Source organism: Rhinopithecus roxellana, chromosome 13, assembly GCF_007565055.1.
Source record: "Rhinopithecus roxellana isolate Shanxi Qingling chromosome 13, ASM756505v1, whole genome shotgun sequence".
Classification (NCBI taxonomy): Eukaryota; Metazoa; Chordata; class Mammalia; order Primates; family Cercopithecidae; genus Rhinopithecus; species Rhinopithecus roxellana.
The window spans coordinates 108,789,068-108,809,575 of NC_044561.1; the positions used below are offsets into that span (position 1 = coordinate 108,789,068).

General features: G+C 51.3%; 1 protein-coding gene across 1 annotated transcript in view; it reads left to right on the top strand.

Annotated features, from left to right (window-relative positions):
- The first annotated feature begins 18,795 nt into the window (after window positions 1-18,795).
- Window positions 18,796-20,508, top strand: part of LOC115892020 (disks large-associated protein 4-like) — a 29,904-nt gene continuing 28,191 nt past the window's right edge. The window contains exon 1 of the mRNA XM_030915347.1: window positions 18,796-19,794. Coding sequence (XP_030771207.1) covers window positions 18,796-19,794 — 999 coding nt within the window. The remainder of the gene's footprint in view (window positions 19,795-20,508) is intronic.

The window sequence follows — 20,508 nt, forward strand, 5'->3', positions numbered from 1 at the left end:
AGGGATGCCTGGTTTACAAGCGCTTTCCCATCCAGCTGGTCCCATTTGCCCCTCACGAGAGCCCCACGCTGTTAGGATAGTCAGCTCCAGTTTCAAATGAAGAAAACTGAGATGAAAAAATGACTTGCCTGAGGTCACAAGGTGAGGTAGCCAGGACTGGGGTCCCAGCCCTCACAAGTGCAACAACAAACACTGCTTGAAAACGGCAGCCAAGGGGGTGATCGTGGTCTATCCGGACCCTGCTGGAATGGGAAGGGGGAAAGATGAATGCCTGCGCTGACCCCCTTCCCAGGCCTATAGTTGTCCCAGTGGTGACCTGGAGAGCCGTCTCTAGGGCTGATGGGTGCTCACCCTGCGGCTGTGGCCAGCTGTCCCCCACCAGCTCTTCTGCAAGGCCCCAGGAATGTCCATCCCAGGGTGTTTTTTGGTATTTATTCATCAGCAAAAAGTTGTTTCTGTTGACTAGCACTTCTGCCAAGCATGGCCAGGCTGCTGATTCTCCAGCTTGAGCGTACAGAAAGCTCAGAGTCAGGAGAACTGAGCCCTCGGCAGCCTCCACCTGCTGTGTGACCTTGGGCAAGTGTCAGCCCCTGCCTGAGCCCAGTTAGCAAAGTGGAGCATGAGAGAGTTGGACCAGACATGACAGGTTTGGTGCTGAGTGACATCCCATAACTCATAGGCTTTAGAGAGTATTCCATGGGGGCTCCAGAGGGCAGAGGCCCTGTTCCTATCCCCATCCAGTTCCATGTAAGCCTCATGGGAAACACTGGCATGCAGTAATCAAGTTCTAGGCCAGTGCTGCCTATGGAGAACTGTCTGTGCTGATTGCAATGGTTTACATCTGCACTGTCCACAGGGTGGCCACTAGCCATTTGTGGCCACTGAGCACTTGAAATGTGACAAATGCAGCTGAAATTTTAAATTTAATTATATCTAAGTTTAATCATATGTCTAGAGCAGGTCTAGACAGTTGTGCTCTGGGAATACAAGGAGGGATGAGGGCCATGCAGAAAGAGCTCACAGCACAGAACATACCCAACCTTTGTTCGTTCAAAACCTCCAGAGAGGGCTAGGCACAGTGGCTCATGCCTGTAATCCCAGTACTTTGAGAGGCCAAGGCAGGTGGATCACCTGAGGTCACGAGTTCGAGACCAGCCTGGCCAACATGGTGAAACCCCATCTCTACTAAAAATACAAAAATTAACCAGGCGTGATGGCACATGCCTGTAATCCCAGCTACCCAGGAGGCCGAGGCACGAAGATCACTTGAACCTGGAGGCGGAGGTTGTAGTGAGCCAAGGTTGTGCCACTGCATTCCAGCCTGGGTGACACAGTGAGACTCTGTCTCAAAAAACAAAAACAAAAACAAACAAAACAAACTCCAGAAACCTCCAGAGAGCACTGGCCTAGGAGTCCAGAGGTCTGGGTACAAATTGCAGCTGCCACCAGTATGCTGTGACTGGGCCAAATCTCAGTCCCTCTCTGAACTTCTAGATGGCTAAACAGAGACGGTGCCCAGTCCTGTCTGGCTCTAGAGCCCACCCTTCCTCTAGCACCCTGACCTCCTTGTGTAGGTGGGTCTCATTGTTAGGGATAGTAACAGCAATACTTGGGTATTTGCTGTATGCCAGCCACTGTGCTGAGAGCCATCTGTCTGTGTAAACGCACTGATCTCTCCCAACAACCCTTTGGGGACACTGGGGCTCAGGGAGGTGAGGTAAGTGGCTCAAGGTCACACAGCAAGTAAATGTCAGCACCAGCATTCAAACTCGAGGAGGCTGGCTCCAGAGCCACATTCCCAGCCTCCATGCCACACGCACACATACACTATCTGCAGGGGCGGGGTTGTACTCAACCTCCCTGTGGCCAACACATGGAGCGGCAGTGAAGCCTGGAATCTCAAGTGGTGGTCTCCAGGTGAGGCCTGGAGATGGAGGGGAGGGGCCAGTCATGATCATCATCAAGATCACCCTCTCATCCCCTCAACTCAGACTTTTACTAGGTGAGGGTGGGGGAACCTGATTCCCCAAGGGTTGAAAGGGTCTTGGCTTGGGAGTCCAGGGAAGAAGCTCAGACCAGACTCATGTGCTTCGCATCAGCCACAGACCTGTCTTCCTCTGCTGATGAGCATATAATTCGTTAAGCCATGACTTTTATTTATTTTTATTTATTTATTTATTATTTTTGGAGATAGAGTCTCGCTTTGTCACCCAGGCTGGAGTGCAATGGCATGATCTTGGCTCACTGCAACCTCCACCTCCTGGGTTCAAGCAATTCTCCTGCCTCAGCCTCCCGACTAGCTGGGATTACAGGTATGTGCCACTGTACCTGGATAATTTTTGTATTTTTAGTACAGATGGGGTTTCACCATGTTGGCCAGGCTCGTCTTGAACTCCTGACCTCAAGTGACCCGCCTGCCTTGGCCTCCCAAAGTGCTGGGATTACAGGCGTGAGCCACCATGCCTGGCCTAAAACTTGACGTTTTTGAGAATGAAACGGCACTAACCGTCGGGGATTCTGGGACAGTTGGTTGAACCTGGGCAAACCAGGATGTCTGTCACCCTCTCCATGCACCACCATGTACAGAGGGCCAGCTCTCTACAGAGTCATTGCTTCTGGCTCAGGGGGATACTTAGGTTAATCCGTGACTCCTCATGCGGGAGCTCCCATCAGGGGGAGCCCCGATGAGGCCTTACCCACCACTTTCAAGGTCAGGGAAGATTTCTTGGAGCAGGGCGTGTCTTCTCTGAGCTTCAAGGATATTAAGCAGGGAAAGACTTGGCTAAGGACAGAGTGTTTTTAGGAAGGTTCTCAGGAACAGAAACACCAACCCAGCCTGTGTGGGATTCAGACATGGAGAAGAAGCAAAAAAAGAGGTGTGGTGAGGCCTAGCCATCAACTCCCTTCTCTCCCATCGGGCAGCTGCAGCTCTCTAGCTCCCCTCCCTTTGAGGCTCTGTCCGTCTGACTAACTCATTCATTGAACAAGTGTTTATTATGCACCTACTAGGTGCCAACTCCATGCTTAGCACCAGGGATAGAGTGGAAAATGAAACAGGTGCAGTCCCTCCCCTCTTGGAGCCCACAGAGCGCAGGAGGCACTAATCAAGAATGTGAGGAGCCAAGCAGGATAACGAGAGACCCCGATACAGGTCTGGAAAGCAATCAGGAAGGGTGTCAAGAGACCGCAGCGGGAGGGAGGTGCCTTCTAGACACAGGAGTCTGGGGAGGCCTCTGAGGAAGTGACGTTTAATCAGGGATCTAAATCAATAGAAGTAGCCGAATATGTGAAGTGTTGACAGGTGGATGGAACAGGTGGATGGAACAGCATGGGCAAAGGCCCCATGGCAGGCAAGAGCTGGGAGTGCTAGGGAAGTAACTAAGGAGGAGACTGGCATGGCTGGGGAGGGCTGAGCAGGCTGGAGTATTGGGTTGTTTTGTTTTGTTTTGTTTTGTTTGTTTTTGAGATAGGGTCTCACTCTGTTGCCCAGGCTGGAGCACAGTGGCAAAATCACAGCTCACTGCAGCCTCAACCTCCGGGCTCAAGCAATCTTCCCGTCACAGCCTCCCAAGTCACTAGGACTACAGGTATACACCTCTACACCTGGCTAATTTTTTTTTTTTTTTTTTTTTTTAGATGGAGTCTCGCTCTGTTGCCCAGGCTGGAGTGCAGTGGCCGGATCTTAGCTCACTGTGAGCTCCGCCTCCCGGGTTTACGCCATTCTCCTGCCTCAGCCTCCCGAGTAGCTGGGACTACAGGTGCCCACCACCTCGCCCGACTAGCTTTTTTGTATTTCTTTTTTTTTTTTTAGTAGAGACGGGGTTTCACCATGTTAGCCAGGATGGTCTGGATCTCCTGACCTCGTGATCCGCCCATCTCGGCCTCCCAAAGTGCTGGGATTACAGGCTTGAGCCATCGCGCCCGGCCGGCTAATTTTTTTTTTAATATTTTGGAGAGACAAGGCCTCACTATGCTGCCTAGACAGATCTCAAACTGCTGGGCTCAAGTGATCCTCCCATCTTGGTCTACCAAAATGCTGTGATTACAAGCATGAGCTGCCATGCCCAGCCTGAGGCTGGAGTTCTGCCTGAGGTTGAGGGTAGACCTTGAAGCATTTTAGGGGAACTGGGTGAAGCGATCCCATTTGAGGTTTGGTGGGGTTTTTGTTGGTTTTTGTTGTTGTTGTTGTTGTTTGAGATGGGGTTTTGCTCTTGTCGCCCAGGCTGGAGTGCAGTGGCACAATCTCAGCTCACTGCAACCTCCACCTCCCAGGTTCAAGCGATTCTCCTGCCTCAGCCTCCTGAGTAGCTGGGATTACAGGTGCTTGCCACCATGCCTGGCTAATTTTTGTATTTTTAGTGAAGAGAGGTTTCACCATGTTGGCCAGGCTAGCCTCAAACTGACCTCAGGTCACTGACCTGAGCTGACCTCAGGTGATCCGCCACCTTGGCCTCCCAAAGTGCTGGGATTACAGGCATGAGCCAACGTGCCTGGCCTCATTTGGTTGTGTGTGTGTGTGTGTGTGTGTGTGTGCACGTGCGCGTGTGTGACAGTCTCGCTCTTGTCGCCCAGGCTGGAGTGCAATGGTGAGATCTTGGCTCACTGTAACCCCCCTCCACCTCCCGCATTCTAGCAATTCTCCTGCCTCAGCCTCCCAAGTAGCTGGGATTACAGGCACTCACTGCCACACCTGACTAATTTTTTATTTTTAGAAGAGACAGGGTTTCACCACGTTGACCAGGCTAATCTCGAATTCCTGACCTCAAGTGATTCACCCACCTTGACCTCCCAAAGTGCTGGGGTTACAGGTGTGAGCCCCCACGCCCGGCCCATTTGAGGTTTTTGAAGGACAACCCTGGTTCCACCTCTGTAGTCCCTTTGCTCTGAGGGTCTAGAAGCCTTCAGTTCTTAGGTCTGTGTTTTCTTATCTTTTCGGTATCTACCACAGAAAGATGAGTGCTGTGTATGGAGCCCCTGTGACCCCCAGAGTGTCTGCTGAGGCTAGGCAGGTTTCAATGGGGGTGGGGTCACAGAGAGGCCAAGTAAGCAGCTCTGTCCCTACCAAGCCCTGAGCCCCTGAGGAGCTGTGGCATCCACATCCTGGGCCCTGTGTTCAGAGTTCACTGTCAGGATGGGCCCGGGAATTCACTTCTAATGGTTGTCTTCAAGTGGAGGAGGGACCCGAGGTGGGGGCAGTGTTGCTCACACATCCCCAGCAGCCATGGCCTGCTATCTTGTTGACCAAACAACTAGTTGATTGAATGTCATGCTTTTCAGACAGTTGCTATGGACACGGACTTAGGCTGGAAACAATTCAGACCTTGAATGCATCAGGATTATGGAGCTGTCTTAGATGGAAAGAATCCCGGAATCTCAACTCAGCCTGGTGGGCGGGGCCATGGGATGTGGGCTCAGAGATCAGGCCCAGATTCATACCCAGCGCCACCCCCTCCTGGATATGGGGCCTAGAGAGGTGACTAGCTATTGAGCTGCTGCTCCTCCTCTAACATGGGTGGATTTGTGACCTATTTCTTTCTTTCTTTCTTTTTTTTTTTTTTTGGCCACCTAGGCTGGAGTGCAGTGGTAAAATCATGGCTCACTGTAGTCTCCACCTCCCAGACTCAAGCAATCCTCTCACCTCAGCCTCCTGAATAGCTGGGACTACAGCTGTGTGCCACCACACCCAGCTAATTTTCTCATGCTTTATTTTTTGTAGAGATGGGGTCTCGTTTTGTTGCCCAGGCTGGTTTTGAACTCCTGGCCTCAAGTGATCTTCTTGCTCAGCCCAAAGTGCTGGGATTATAGGTGTGAGCCACTGCACTTGGTCCTCAGGGAACTATTTCTGCATGGTAAATCACCCCAAACCTTGGCCATGGTTTCCAACAATAAATATGTATCATCTCACAGAGCTTCTGGGGGTCAAGAATCGGGTAATGGCTCAGGGTCTTTCATGAGATGCAGTCAAGTTGTCAGCTGGGGCTGCCGCCGTTTAACTGGGGCTGCAGGATCCCCTTCCAAGGTGGCTCACCCACAGGGCTGGCAGGTTAGTGCTGGCTGTTGGTAGGAGGCCTTAGTTCCTTCCACATGGCCCTCTCCTTAGGACTATTTGAGTGTCCTCACAACATGGTGGCTAACTTCTCCAAGGGAGCAAAGCAGAAGCTGCAGTGTCTTTCCTGACCTAGCCTCAGAGGTCACACTCAGTCATCTCCACAATATCCTATTGGTGACACCAGTCAACCCTGCTTATGTTGGGGGAGAGGGGTGTACACAAGGATGGGACTCCAGGAGGTGGGGACCACTGGGGTGTATCTTGGAGGCTGGCTGCCATGGTGGATGCAGCATTCTCAGCAGAAGGAGTTGTAGTGAGGATTAAATGAGCTCACATATGTGAAGCACCTGGTATACAATAAGCACTAATAAAGGATCACACACAGCTCTCCCCACTAGCCTGACTGGCTTGAGTGGAAAACGTACTACCCTGTAGCTGCCTCACTTTCTACATCGTTTCTTGGCATCCCCAAGGCCTTCCAATCACTCTTTCATTCAACACAATCTTCATGAACACCTACTACATCCAGGCCCCATGCTGGATGCTGGTGACACAGTAGTGGCAGAGACACAGTCTGTCCTTGCTATCCCAGGCTGCTTCAGGAATACATCCGAGACAGCAGAGAGGGGCTGGCAGGCGAGGAACTGCTTTGGACGGTGTGGTCAGGGATCGCCTCTCAGTGGAGGTAGCCTGTGAGCCAAGCCCTGAATGAAGTGAGGGGGGCATTATGTGGACACAGGAGGGAAGAGCACTCCAGGCAGCTGGATCAGGCAGGGCAAAAGCAGGAGCAAACCATCCATGTCCGAAAGACAGAATGAAGACCCAAGGGAAGAAGGGCAGGAAATGAGGTCGGGAAAGCCAGAAGCAGACTGGTTTTTAGGCCAGGCACAGTGGCCCACACCTGTAATCCCAGCACTTTTAGAGGCCAAGGCGGGAGGATCACCTGAGCCCAGGAGTTCAAGACTGGCCTGGGCAACATGGGGAAACCCTGTCTCTACAAAAAATACAAAAATTAGGCTGGGTGCGGTGGCTCATGCCTGTAATCCTAGCACTTTGGGAGGCCGAGGCAGGAGGATCACCTGAGGTCGGGAGTTCAAGACCAGCCAAACCAACATGGAGAAACCTAGTCTCTACTAAAAATACAAAATTAGCCAGGCGTGGTGCTGCATGCCTGTAATCCCAGCTACTCTGGAGGCTGAGGCAGGAGAATCGCTTGAACCCGGGAGATGGAGGTTGCAGTGAGCCAAGATTGTTCCATTGCACTCCAGCTTGGGCAACAAGAGTGAAAACTCTGTCTCGAGGAAAAAAAAAAAAGTAGTAGCTGTGCCTGGTGGTGCACAGCTGTAGTCCCAGCTACCCAGGAGGCTGAGACCAGAGGATCTCTTGAGTGACGTGTGCCTTTAATCCCAGTTATTTGGGAGGCTGAGGCAGGAGAATCGCTTAAAACTGGCAAGCAGAGGTTGCAGTGAGCCAAGATCACACAACTGCACTCTGGCCTTGGCGACAGAGCAAAACTCTGCCTCAAAAAAAAAAAAAAAATAGGTTTTAGTCCAAGGGCCATGGGAGTCTTTGAAAGGATCTGAACAGCAGTCATCTGAGTGAAAGACAGTGGGGACTCAGCCTGGGGCAGGGCTGTGGAGGTGGAGTGGAGGAACTCCGGGGAGATGTGGAAGGGAGACTTGTTTTTAAAGTATGTGCTGCTGAATGGGATGCAGGAGTAGCGAAAGAGGAGTCAAGGGTACTTTCTGGTTTCTGACCTGAACAAGCAGGAGGGTGATGTTGTCATGAGTAGAATCGGGGCAGACTGTGGGCGGAGCAGGTCAGGGCGGGTGAGAGATCCAGTGTTCTATCTTGGACCTGTCAGACATCCAGGGCAAGATGTCAAGGAGGCAGTTAGAGATCCGAGTCTGGCGTCTGAGACAGAGATTGGGCGGAAGATGTAAATTCAGGAGTTGTCAGATAGGTGGTGTTTAAAGCCACGCGTCAGGATGAGATCAGCAGGGGAGAGGGTGTGTTAGAGCAAGGCCAAGAGCACCCGGGTCCTCTAGCATTTAGATGTCAGAGGAGAGAAGCCAGCAAGAGCCGGAGCAGGTATGAGAGATAAGAGCACGGGAAGGGTGCCCAGAGACTCAGCCATGGTACAAGACAGCCAGCCACTCTCTACCTTCATTCACCCCACCCCAGGAAGCAGCAAGGCCCTGAAGGCACCCAGAGAATCCATCCTTCCCCTTCCACACATCATCCCTTCAGAGGTCTAAGGCAGGGAATGTGTCCTCCATGGACTGCTATGTGCACCCCCAGAATGTTCGGCCATTCCACCTCACTTCATTTCTAAGCCTTCATCATCCAACTCAGCATTGAGCAGGACTACCCCTCCCTTCACTTAGACTCTCTACCTCTGTTAATGCAACCTTAGACAGAAGTAGGCTTTCTGGTAGTAGCAAATATGCAAGATATGAGTGGGGAATTGTAAGGGATCTGGGCTGGTTAAAGGGAAGGGCTGTGAAGAAAGGAAATGGGATTGGTAATGTCTGAAAAAGGGTTTAGGGTTAGATCAGTGAGAGACTTGATTGCCACACCAAGCAGTTTGGACTGAGGTGGGAAGAAGGATTCACAGAAGGTTCTGGCTTAAGGGAATGATGCAGTCAGGTGAATTTTGTGTCAGAAAGAGCCATGCTGGGTTCTGTTCCTGGCCTTATCCCTAATTAGCTCTCCCATGCTCACAGGCCCACTCTGGCACCACGATGAGGTGAGGTAGGGCAGGGACGTCCCACTCCGGCATGTGGGGGTGGTGGCTGCAGACACAGAGGCACCATGGAGCAGGGAGGTTCCCAGGGAGGCAGCAGCTGTGCTGGGCCCTCCGCGTTTCCATGAAGGTAATGAAGCTTATATTAATGAGCAGTAATTATGGGCACTCAGATGGGCCTAAGTATAGCTCATTGAGAAAGGCAGCTCGAGGCAGCCAGCTGCTTCCCCCTGAAAGGTCAAGGCCTGCCTATTTTAAGACCTCCCCAAGGTGAGGATCCTGCCGCCCTGGGTGTTGGGTGGCTGAGGGCCTGGCACCCAGTGGGCCAGAAACCCTGACCAAGGGAGCTCAGAGGAGTCAGGGTGACCAGACGCTCAGACCGTCCTCATTCAAACCCCCCATTGCCTAGAGGAGGAAACCAAGGCACAGAAGGAGGAAGGGACCAGTTCAAGGTCACAGCAAATAAATAGCAGGGTTTGAATTTAAATCCAAGGGGCTAGGCGCAGTGACTCATGCCTGTAATCCCAGCACTTTGGGAGGCTGAGGCAGGCGGATCACTTGAGGTCAGGAGTTCAAGACCAGCCTGGCCAACGGTGAAACCCCATCTTTACCAAAAATACAAAAATTAGCCAGGCGTGGTGGCAGGCACCTGTAATCCCAGCTATTCGGGAGGCTGAGCCAGGAGAATTGCTTGAACTTGGGGGGCAGGGGTTGCAGTGAGCCAAGATCACACTACTGAACTCTAGCCTGGGTGACAGAGCAAGACTCTGTCTCAAAAAAAAAAAAAAAAAAAAAAAAAAGATAGTATTTGAATACAGGTCCAACTACATGCAGTTTCCACCATGCTGTGCACCATTCCTCACCTGGAAGCTTTGGCCCTGTCCCCAAGAAGCATAGTACAGTGAGGTGAGGAGGGGAACGGGGTGTGACTGATACTGATTGGGCATCGAAATGCCAGAGGCTTTCTATATGACATCACAGTTCAACCTTATTATAATTTTTAAAAGTAAGGATCATGGCCAGGCACAGTGGCTCACGCCTGTAATCCCAGCACTTTGGGAGGCCGAGGCGGGCAGATCATCTGAGGTCAGGAGTTTGAGACCAGCCTGGCCAATATGGGGAAACTCTGTCTCTACTAAAAATACAAAAATTAACTGGACGTGGTGGCGCTCACCTGTAATCCCAGCTACTCGGGAGGCTGAGGCAGGGAGAATTGCTTGAACCCGGGAGGCAGAAGTTGCAGTGAGCCAAGATCATGCCGCTGTACTCCAGCCTGAGCGACAGAGTAAGACTCTGTCTCAAAAAGAAAAAGAAAAAAAAGAAAAAGGATCATTATCCCCATGTTATAGAACAGGAAACTGAGGCTCAGGAGGAATGACTGAATCACCAAGTGTCCTGCAGTGAGGAGGGGAAGGAGTAGAATCCAGTTCTGTCCTATCTCAGGTTAGCTTCCCAGGAAACAGACAGGTTTGCATGCAGAAGTTTCCTGGGAAATCATTTCAGAACACCTGTGACAGGTGAAGGGGACAGGATTGGGCAGAGGGAAGAGTCGAACCTCGATACAGCACAACAGAGGCCTCAGTGAATCCCATGGAGAGCTCTGGAACTGGGATGGCCCTTTAGGGTTGTTCTGTATTGGGGCAAGGGAGCCACACCTTGGTACCCAAACACTGACCAGTTATTGGATGCAGGGTGCCCCTGGGAAGGAGTGTAAGGACAGACTGTGGGTGGAGCAGGTCAGGGTGGGTGGGAGAATGAGTGCTGTATCTTGGACCTGTCAGACTTCCAGGGCAAGATGTCAAGGAGGCAGTTAGAGATCCAAGTCTGGCATCTTGGGTGAGGCACCTCCCTATGGCTGAGAGCAGCTCCTAGTGGGAACTTAGCTCTAAATTGTCAGCAGCCAATGCTCTTGGCAGCTGCGGTCGTGAGTGCCTCAGTGCAGGGGGATCCTGGGTGGCCATCACAGCATCCACTGCACATCCATCTCCAGAGCCATTCTCATTCCTCTGCCCCAGATGAGAACTAGCCCCTGCTCTCAGGAAAGTTATGGGCACATGGACTCCTGTTTTTTTGTTTGTTTTGTTTGTTTGTTTGTTTGTTTGTTTGTTTTTGAGAGAGTCTTGCTCTGTCACTCAGGCTGGAGTGCAGTGACACAATCTCAGTTCACTGCAGCCTCCACCTCCCAGATTCAAGCAATTCTCCTGCCTCTGCCTCCCAAGTGGTTGGGATTACAGGTGCAAGCCACCACGTCTGGCTAACTGTTGTATTTTTAGTAGAGATGGGGTTTCGCCATATTGGCCAGGGTGGTCTCGAACTCCTGACCTCAAGTAATCCACCCGCCTCAGCCTCCCAAAGTGCTGGGATTACAGGCGTGAGCCACTGTGCCTGGCCTTACACTCCTTTTCTTTATGGCGCTCACAGGCCAGGGGATGCTGGAGGAAGGGAGGCCATCAGTGCTAATGAGGAAGGAAAGAGTGAGTAAGTGGCCAGTCCTGGAAGAGGAGAAAAACACTACTGAAACCCCACAGGGACAGAATGGGAGAAAATATTTACAAACCATATATCTGCTAAGGGTTCAATATCTAGAGTATATATAAAGAATTCCTAGAGCTCAACAACAAAAATGACAAACAACCCAATTATAAAATGGGCAAAGGACTTAAATAGACATTTCACCAAAGGAGATATACAAACAGCCAATAAGCACATGAAAAGATGCTCAACATCGTTAGTCATCGGGAAAATGCAAATCAAAGCCACAATGAGATACCAGTTCACACCTACTAGGATGACTATAATTTTTTTAAAAAGGAAATAAGTTCTGGCAAGATCTGGGAAAATTGGAACCCCTGTACGTTGCTGGTGGGAACATCACATGGTGCAGCTGCTATGGAAAACAGTTTGGTGGTACCGCAAAAAGTTAAACATAGAGGCCGGGCACAGTGGCTCACGCCTGTAATCCCAGCACTTTGGGAGGCTGAAGCGGGCGGATGACGAGGTCAGGCGTTCAAGAATAGCCTGGCCAAATGGCGAAACCCCGTCTCTACTAAAAATACAAAAAATAGCCGGGTGCAGTGATGGGCACCTGTAATCCCAGCTACTCGGGTTGCTGAGGCAGAAGAATGGCTTGAACCCAGGAGGCAGAGGTTGCAGTGAGCCAAGATCGTGCCTTTGCACTCCAGCCTGAGCGACAAGAGCAAGACTCCATCTCAAAAAAAAAAAAAAAAAAAAAAAAGTTAAACATAGAATTACTATGTGATCCAGCAATTCCGCTTGGATATTAACCCAAAAGAATTGAAAAGAATTGAAAACAGAGACTGAAACAGATACTTGGATGCCATTGTTTGTAGCAATATTATTCACAATAGCCAAAAGGTAGAAACAATCGAAGTGTCCAGCCATAAAACAGAATGAAGTTCTGACACACGCTACAACATGGGTGAACTTAGAAAACAAACATTATGCTACATGAAATAGGTCAGACACAAAATGACAGATGTTATATGGTTCCACATATTGGGAATATTTAGCATAGGCAAATTCAGAGAGACAGAAAGTAGGTTATACATTACCAGGGGCCGCCAGGCATGGGGCTAACACCTGTAATCCCAGCACTTTGGGAGGCCAAGGCAGGCATTTCACTTGAAGTCAAGAGTTTGAGACCAGCCTGGCTAACATGGTGAAACGCATTCTCTACTAAAAATACAAAAATTAGCTGGGTATGGTGGCATGCGCCTCTAATCCCAGCTACTTGGGAGGCTGAGGCATGAGAATTGCTTGAACCCAGGAGGCAGAGGTTGCAGTGAGCCAAGAGCACCACTGCACTCCAGCCTGGGTGACAGAGTGAGACTCTGAGACTGTCTCAAAAAAAAAAATAAAGAAAAGAAAATAAAAGAAATTACCAGGGGCTAGGAGAAGGAGGAGAAAAGAAGTTTTTGCTTAATGGGTACAGAGTTTCTGTTTGGGGTGATGGAAAGGTTTTGGAAATAGATCGTGGTGATGGTTACACAACATTGCGAGTGTCCATAATGCCACTGAATTGCACACTTAAAGATGGTTCAAATGGCAAATTTTATGTTACATGTATTTTACTACAATAAAAGTAAAACCTATGGGAAATAGGAAAATTTATAGATACAGATGGTACAGATACAGTATGTATAGATACAGATTGTGGTTGTCAGAAGCTGGGAAGAGGGGAAAATAGGGAATGACTGCTTATTGAGGATGGGGTTTGCTTTTGGGGTTATGAAAATGTTTCAGGGCTGGGCATAGTGGCTCACACCTGTAATCCCAACACTGTGGGAGGCTGAGGCAGGAGCACTGCTTGAGCCCAGGAGTTCCAGACCAGCCTGGGCAACATAGTGAGACTCCTGTCTGTACCAAAAAAAAAAAAAAAAAAAGTTTTTTCTAATTAGCTGGGCATGTACCTGTTGTCTCAGCTACTCAAGAAGCTGAGGTGGGAGGACACTTGAGCCCAGGAGGTCAAAGCTGCGGTGAGCCATGATCACACCACTGCACTCCAGCCTGGGCAACAGAACAAGACCCTGTCTCAAAAGAAAGAGACTGGGTGCAGTGGCTCATGCCTGTAATCCCAACACTTTGGGAGGCAGAGGCGGGTGGGTCACGAAGTCAGGAGTTAGAGACCAGCCTGGCCAACATACTGAAACCCCATCTCTACTAAAAACTACAAAAATTAGCTGGATGTGGTGGCATGAACCTGTAGTCCCAGCTACTCGGGAGGCTGAGGCAGGAGAATTGGTTGAACCCAGGAGGCAGAGGTTGCAGTGAACTGAGACCACGCCGCTGCACTCCAACCTGGGTGACAGAGTGAGACTCCATCAAAAGAAAAGAGAGAGAGAGGAAAGGAGAGGAGAGAGAGAAAGGAGAAAGGAGAAAGGAAAGGAAAAAAGAAAGGAAATATTTCAGTACTAGATGGAGGTAGTGATTACACAGCATTGTGAATTTACTAAATGTCACTAAATTGTACACTTTAAAATGACTAATTTTATGTTTCATTAATTTCTCCTCATTTTTTTTTTAAAAAGGACAAAAGGGCTGGGCGCGGTGGCTCACGCCTGTAATCCCAGCACTTTGGGAAGCCGAGGCAGGCGGATCACGAGGTCAGGAGATCGAGACCATCCTGGCTAACACGGTGAAACCCTGTCTCTACTAAAAATAAAAAAAATTAGCCGGGTGTGGTGGCGGGTGCCTGTAGTCCCAGCTACTTAGGAGGCTGAGGCAGGAGAATGGCGGGAACCCAGGAGGCGGAGCTTGCAGTGAGCCAAGATCACGCCACTGCACTCCAGCCTGGGCAATGCAGTGAGACTCTGTCTCAAAAAAAAAAAAAAAAAAAAGGACAAAAGGATGGGCACGGTGGCTTACGCCTGTTATCCCAGCATTTTGGGAGGCCAAGGTGGGTGGATCACAGGAAGTCAGGAGTTCGAGACCAGCCTGGTCAACATGGTGAAAACCTGTCACTACTACAAATACAAAAATTAGCCAGGTGTGGTGTTGCATACCTGTAATCCCAGCTACTAGGAAGGCTGAGGCACGAGAATCACTGGAACCCAGGAGGCAGAGGTTGCAGTGAGCTGAGACCGCCCCATTGCACTCCAGCCTGGGCGACAAGAGCGAGACTCTGTGTCAAAAAATAAAAATAAGGCCAGGCGCAGTGGCTCACGCCTGTAATCTCAGCACTTTGGGAGGCCAAGGCAGGCGGGTCACGAGGTCAGGAGATCGAGACCATCCTGGTTAAGATGGTAAAACCCCGTCTCTACTAAAAATACAAAAAATTAGCTGGGCATGGTGGCGGGCGCCTGTAGTCCCAGCTACTTGGGAGGCTGAGGCAGGAGAATGGCGTGAACCCGGGAGGCGGAGCTTGCAGTGAGCCAAGATCACGCCATTCCACCCAGCCTGGGCGACAGAGTGAGACTCCATCTCAAAAAATATAATAAAATAAATTAAAAAATAAAAAGAGAAAAAAACTGGAAAAATAAAATCCATACTCGGGAAAATATATAGCTTTTCTATGACACATTTATTAGAGTATAAGGAGATCAGAAAACAAATGAACTAAACTTACAACTCAAAAAGATGGAAAAGGTATTAGAATAAGAGAGAGTGCTGAACCCAGCTTTAGCAGGGATGAGGGAGGGAGGCACCTTCTAAGGGGAGGGTTGAACCTCTAGGACTGTACTGTCAACCTGGCAGTCACTTGCCACATGTGCTATTTAAATTAATTAAACTTTTTTTTTTTTTGGGATGGAGTCTTGCTCTGTCGCCAGGCTGGATTTGCAGTGGTGCGATCTCAGCACACTGCAACCTCTGCCTCCTGGGTTCAAGCCATTGTCCTGCCTCAGCCTCCCGAGTAGCTGGGACTACAGGCGCCCGCCACCATGCCCAGCTAATTTTTTTGTATTTTTAGTAGAGAATGGGTTTCACTATGTTAGCCAGGATGGTCTCGATCTCTTGACCTTGTGATCCGTCTGCCTCGGCCTCCCAAAGTGCTGGGATTACAGGCGTGAGCCACTGCGCCTGGCCTAAACTTTTTAAAATATTAAAAATTCAGTTTCCCAGTTGCACTAGCTGCATGTCAAGTGCTCTGTGGCCCAGTGGCTACCATATTGGACAGCACAGATCTAGGGGAAGATGGACAAGAAACTAGAAAACAAGTAAACATGTGAGAGTTTCCCAGAGCAGTGAGAGCTATGAAGAAGTCCTGAAGGGTGTGAGCTTGGCTAGCAGATAGACAGCAAGAGATGGGGACAAGGCTGGAGAAGCTGGTGGAGACTGGGCCATGCCGGGCCGGATGGACATCCACTCTTTGCTGAGGCCGCACCTGGTACTGTCCCATCCTCCTCACCCTCTGCCCCTCAGCTGGTGGATCCAGCCCCCCACATTGTCCCCTTTCTTTGCACCTCCTCCAGTTCAGCAGGGCCAGTGGGCTGGTGGGGCCTGCATTAAGAGTCAAGAAGACCTGGGTTCCAGGCCTGGTTCTGTGTGACTTTGTGCTGTCTGATTCCCAGACTGGTGCACTTTGAATCATAGGATGTTCTAGTGGTCACAGTCTAAAACGGATTGCAGAGCTGCATTCTCTCTGGAAGTTCTAGGGGAGAATCCATCACTTTTTTTGAGACACAGTCTCACTTTGTTGCCCAAGCTGGTCTCAAACTCCTGGCCTCAAGCAATCCTCCTGCCTTGGCCTCCCAAAATGCTGGGATTACAGGTGTAAGCCACCATGCCCAGCCACCTCTGCCGGCTTCTGAAGCCTGCCTGCATTCCTTGGCTCATGTCTCCGCATCACTCTGATCTCTGCTTCTGTCAGCACATCTCCTCTGACTCTGACCTTCCTGCCTGTTTATTTATTTATGTATTTATTTTTGAGACAGAGTCTCACTCTGTTGCCCAGGATGGAGTGCAATGACACAATCTTGGCTCACTGCAAACTCCACCTCCAGGTTCAAGTGATTTTCCTGTCTCAGCCTCCCAAGTAGCTGGGATTACAGGCACACGCCACCACGCCCAGTAATTTTTGTATTTTTAGTAGAGACGGGGTTTCATGACGTTGGCCAGGCTGGTCTCAAACTCCTGACTTCAAGTGATCTGCCCCGCCTTGGCCTCCAAAAGTGCTGGGATTACGTAAAGGTGTGATCCACCATGCCTGGCCCATGCCTGTTTCTTTTCTTTTCTTTTCTTTTTTTTTTTTTTTTTTGAGACAGAGTCTCATTCTGTCACCCAGGCTGGAGTGCAGTGGCACGACCTCAGCTCACTGCAAACTCTGCCTGCTAGATTCAAGTGATTCTCCAGCAGCCTCAGCCTCCCAAGTAGTTGGCATTACAAGCACATGCCACCACACCCAGCTAAGTTTTTGTATTTTTAATAGAGACGGGGTTTCACTGTGTTGGCCAGGGTGGTCTCAAACTCCCAATCTCAAGTGATCCACCTACCTTGGCCTCTGAAAGTGCTGGGATTACAGGTGTGAACCACCATGCCCAGCCCATGCCTGTTTCTTATAGGAACCATGTGATTAGCTTGTGCCCATCCAGATAATTCATGATAGTCTCACCGTCTCAAGATCCTTAATCACATTTGCAAAATAACCACACCTGCCAAGTTCCTTTTGACAGGGTCGTGGGCATATTTGGGGACCATTATTCTGCCCTCCATGCTTGATGTCAGCCAGAGCTTTTGTGCTATGACCTGACCCAGCCCCTCCGAGAGCCCTCCCTCCACAACCCTTGTCCTCACTTGCTCTGCTCCAGCCACACTGACTCTTTGCCAATCCTCAGCACACCAGGCTCAGGCCAGACCAAGTCTTGGGACTCCCACGTACAGGGCCTGTGGGGGCCGGGGGCTTAGAAACCTCGCCAACCTTTCTGCTCCATGGCAGACAGGAAGACCGAGGCCCAGGCCCAGAAAAGGGAAGGGACTTACCTAAGTTTTGGACTAGTATTTCCAGGATGACCCCATTTTACAGCAGGGGAAACTGAGGCACAGCAACTGCACCTAAATCCCACCCTCTTGTGAGCCCTTGCCTTTTCCTGAGGATGTGCCCCCGTTACTGACTCTGAGAGCTCTATTCCAGGCTATCGTTGCTTCATCTCAATTGGAAATGATGGGCCTATGGGCTTGTTGGCCTCTTTGGTGTCTGAAGCCCTCAGCACCTGCCCAGCAGTCACACTTGGTAGACATTGGGTGAAGGGCAGAGCAGGTTTTTGCAGAGGGCTTACATTTGACATAGGAATTCCTCTGTTAAAGAGTTGGATGGTACTGCCCTCAGACCTGGAATAGATGGGCCTTGCCCTGGGTCCTCCTTTTTGGAAGGCCTCTCTAGCCAGGCACAGTGGCCCTCAGGTATAACCCCAGCACTTTGGGAGACCAAGGCTGGAGGATCGCTTGATCCCAGGAGGCCAAGGCTGCAGTGAGCTGTGACTTGTCGCAAAAAAAAAAAAAAAAAAAAAAAAAGCCAGTCATGGTGGCTCACGCCTGTAACCTCAGCACTTTGGGAGGCCAAGGCGGGCAGATCACTTGAGGTCAGGAGTTCGAGACCAGCCTGGCCAACATGGTGAAACCCTGTCTCTACTAAAAATACAAAAATTAGCCATGTGTGGTGGTGTCGGCCTGTAATCCCAGCTACTGGGCAGGCTGAGGCAGGAGAACCACTTGAACCCGGGAGACGGAGGTTGCAGTGAGCCGAGATCACACCATTACACTCCAGCCTGGGTAACAGAGTGACTCTGTCTCTAAAAAAAAAAAAAAATCCTCTTTGGCCCTCTAAAAGCCCGTGTTTTTCCCCATAAGGCAAGGAGAGTTCAGGAGTCCTGGAGACATACCCACCAGCAGACTGTATTCCCCCATAGACCACCCTGGATACTGGGAACCCTGGGATTCCCTGCTAAAATGACCCAAGCCTGCCTCCAGGGCCAGCACAGGGTCCTCCCATGGGAGGTGGACCCTGCCACAGGGACCATCCTGGGGTTCCGTGATGACTGTTTAGAGGCCTGTGGACAGAGCTAGGAGATGTGGGCTGGGGTATTTGCATCCATGTGGCCCCTCCGGGTGAGGGACAGAGTCAGAAACGGAAAGAGAGTGGAGGATGGGCAGCCCACCACTCATATTCCATCATGGAATTCAGAGGAGACCCAGAACTCTGCGTTGGAGCCTGGCTTTCCAGGTTGTTTTGAAGATACAGTCCTCAAGCTAGAACAATGGAAGATGTGTTTGTCTGATAGTCGGTAGCTTGAGTTGTAACTTTTATTTACACATAGAGTACGTGGGCCTCAGTGTGTACTCCTGTCCTCAGGCCCACAACATGGAGGACTGGCTTCAGAGATCCTCCCAGCCTGGCGATCTGGATCTGACCTTCCTGGCATCCCTCCCCCAAATCCAGCTGACCAGCTGACTGCTTTCTGTCTTCTCTCCCCAGGATAGCTGCCGCCCGGGAGAGGCGACCCGGGCGCCCTGCTAGGGTGACGGCCCCTGCCCTCGGCCCGGGATCATGAAAGGCCTCGGTGACAGCCGCCCACGCCACCTCTCCGACAGCCTAGACCCACCCCACGAGCCCCTGTTTGCAGGGACCGACCGCAACCCCTACCTGCTGTCGCCCACGGAGGCCTTCGCCCGTGAGGCCCGCTTCCCCGGGCAGAACACCCTGCCAGGGGATGGCCTCTTTCCCCTCAACAACCAGCTGCCCCCGCCCAGCAGCACCTTTCCCCGCATCCACTACAATTCCCACTTCGAGGTGCCAGAGGAGAGCCCCTTCCCCAGCCATGCTCAGGCGACCAAGATCAACCGGCTGCCCGCCAACCTCCTGGACCAGTTTGAGAAGCAGCTGCCCATCCATCGTGATGGCTTCAGCACCCTCCAGTTCCCCCGTGGTGAGGCCAAGGCCCGTGGTGAGAGCCCTGGCCGTATCCGCCACCTGGTCCACTCAGTCCAGCGGCTTTTCTTCACCAAGGCACCCTCACTGGAGGGCACAGCGGGCAAGGTCGGTGGCAATGGCAGCAAGAAGGGTGGCATGGAGGACGGCAAGGGCCGGAGGGCCAAAAGCAAGGAGCGGGCCAAGGCTGGGGAGCCCAAACGGCGCAGCCGCTCCAACATCTCAGGCTGGTGGAGCTCCGATGACAACTTGGACGGCGAGGCCGGCGCCTTCCGCAGCAGTGGCCCAGCCTCCGGGCTGATGACACTAGGCCGCCAGGCAGAACGCAGCCAGCCACGCTACTTCATGCACGCCTACAACACCATCAGTGGGCACATGCTCAAAGCCACCAAGAACAACACTACCGAGCTGACCGCCCCACCACCCCTGCCCGCACCCCCAGCCACCTGCCCCAGCCTTGGGGTGGGCACTGACACCAACTACGTCAAACGGGGCTCCTGGTCCACTCTGACACTCAGCCATGCCCACGAGGTCTGTCAGAAGACCTCGGCCACCTTGGATAAGAGCCTGCTCAAGTCCAAATCCTGCCACCAGGGTCTAGCCTACCATTACCTGCAGGTGGGTCTCTGCCAGGGTCAGGGGTGGGGTGAGGGCTCTGGGGACGACACCAGTTTTGAGGCCTAGCTGTACCACAGATTCACTTGGAAAGTCGCTTCATTCTGGGCCTCTGTGGCTCAACTATAAAATGGGTGGCCCAGTGGTACCTGCTAATCAGGGAGTCCTTCCACTGGTCATGCTCTCAACAGAGATTAATTAGGGCCTTTCTGAGCCCAGCCCTGAGCAGGGACTAAAATATGTTCCTGCCCTTTAGAAGACAAATCTGGAAGTTGTGCCATCCCAACCCCCTCACAGAACCAATTGCATGGCCTTCTAATTGCCAGCCTCTGCCTGCCACCCCCATCAGACTGACAGCTGTTTGAGGACAGGGATCACATCTGATGCAGCCATGTGTCCCCAAGACCCAGGACAGGGTCTGGCATGCAGGAAGTGCTCAGGAAATGTAAGTGAGAGAGGGGTAGATGGACAGATGGACAGTTAAATGAACAGAGTCAGAAATAAAGAAAACACAGTCCCAAAGATTAGGATACTGGGAAAGACATGAATGGTCATGTCAGTGTCAGCAGAGTGTCCTGGGGATCAGTACCGAGAGCTGCAGGGACCCAGGGGGTCCTAACCCAGCTTGGGGGAATACCTTCTTCTTTCAAATGCTAACACTGATTCAGGCACTTGCTGTGCACCAAAGCCACATGGCTTGAAAGTGGCAGAAGGCTG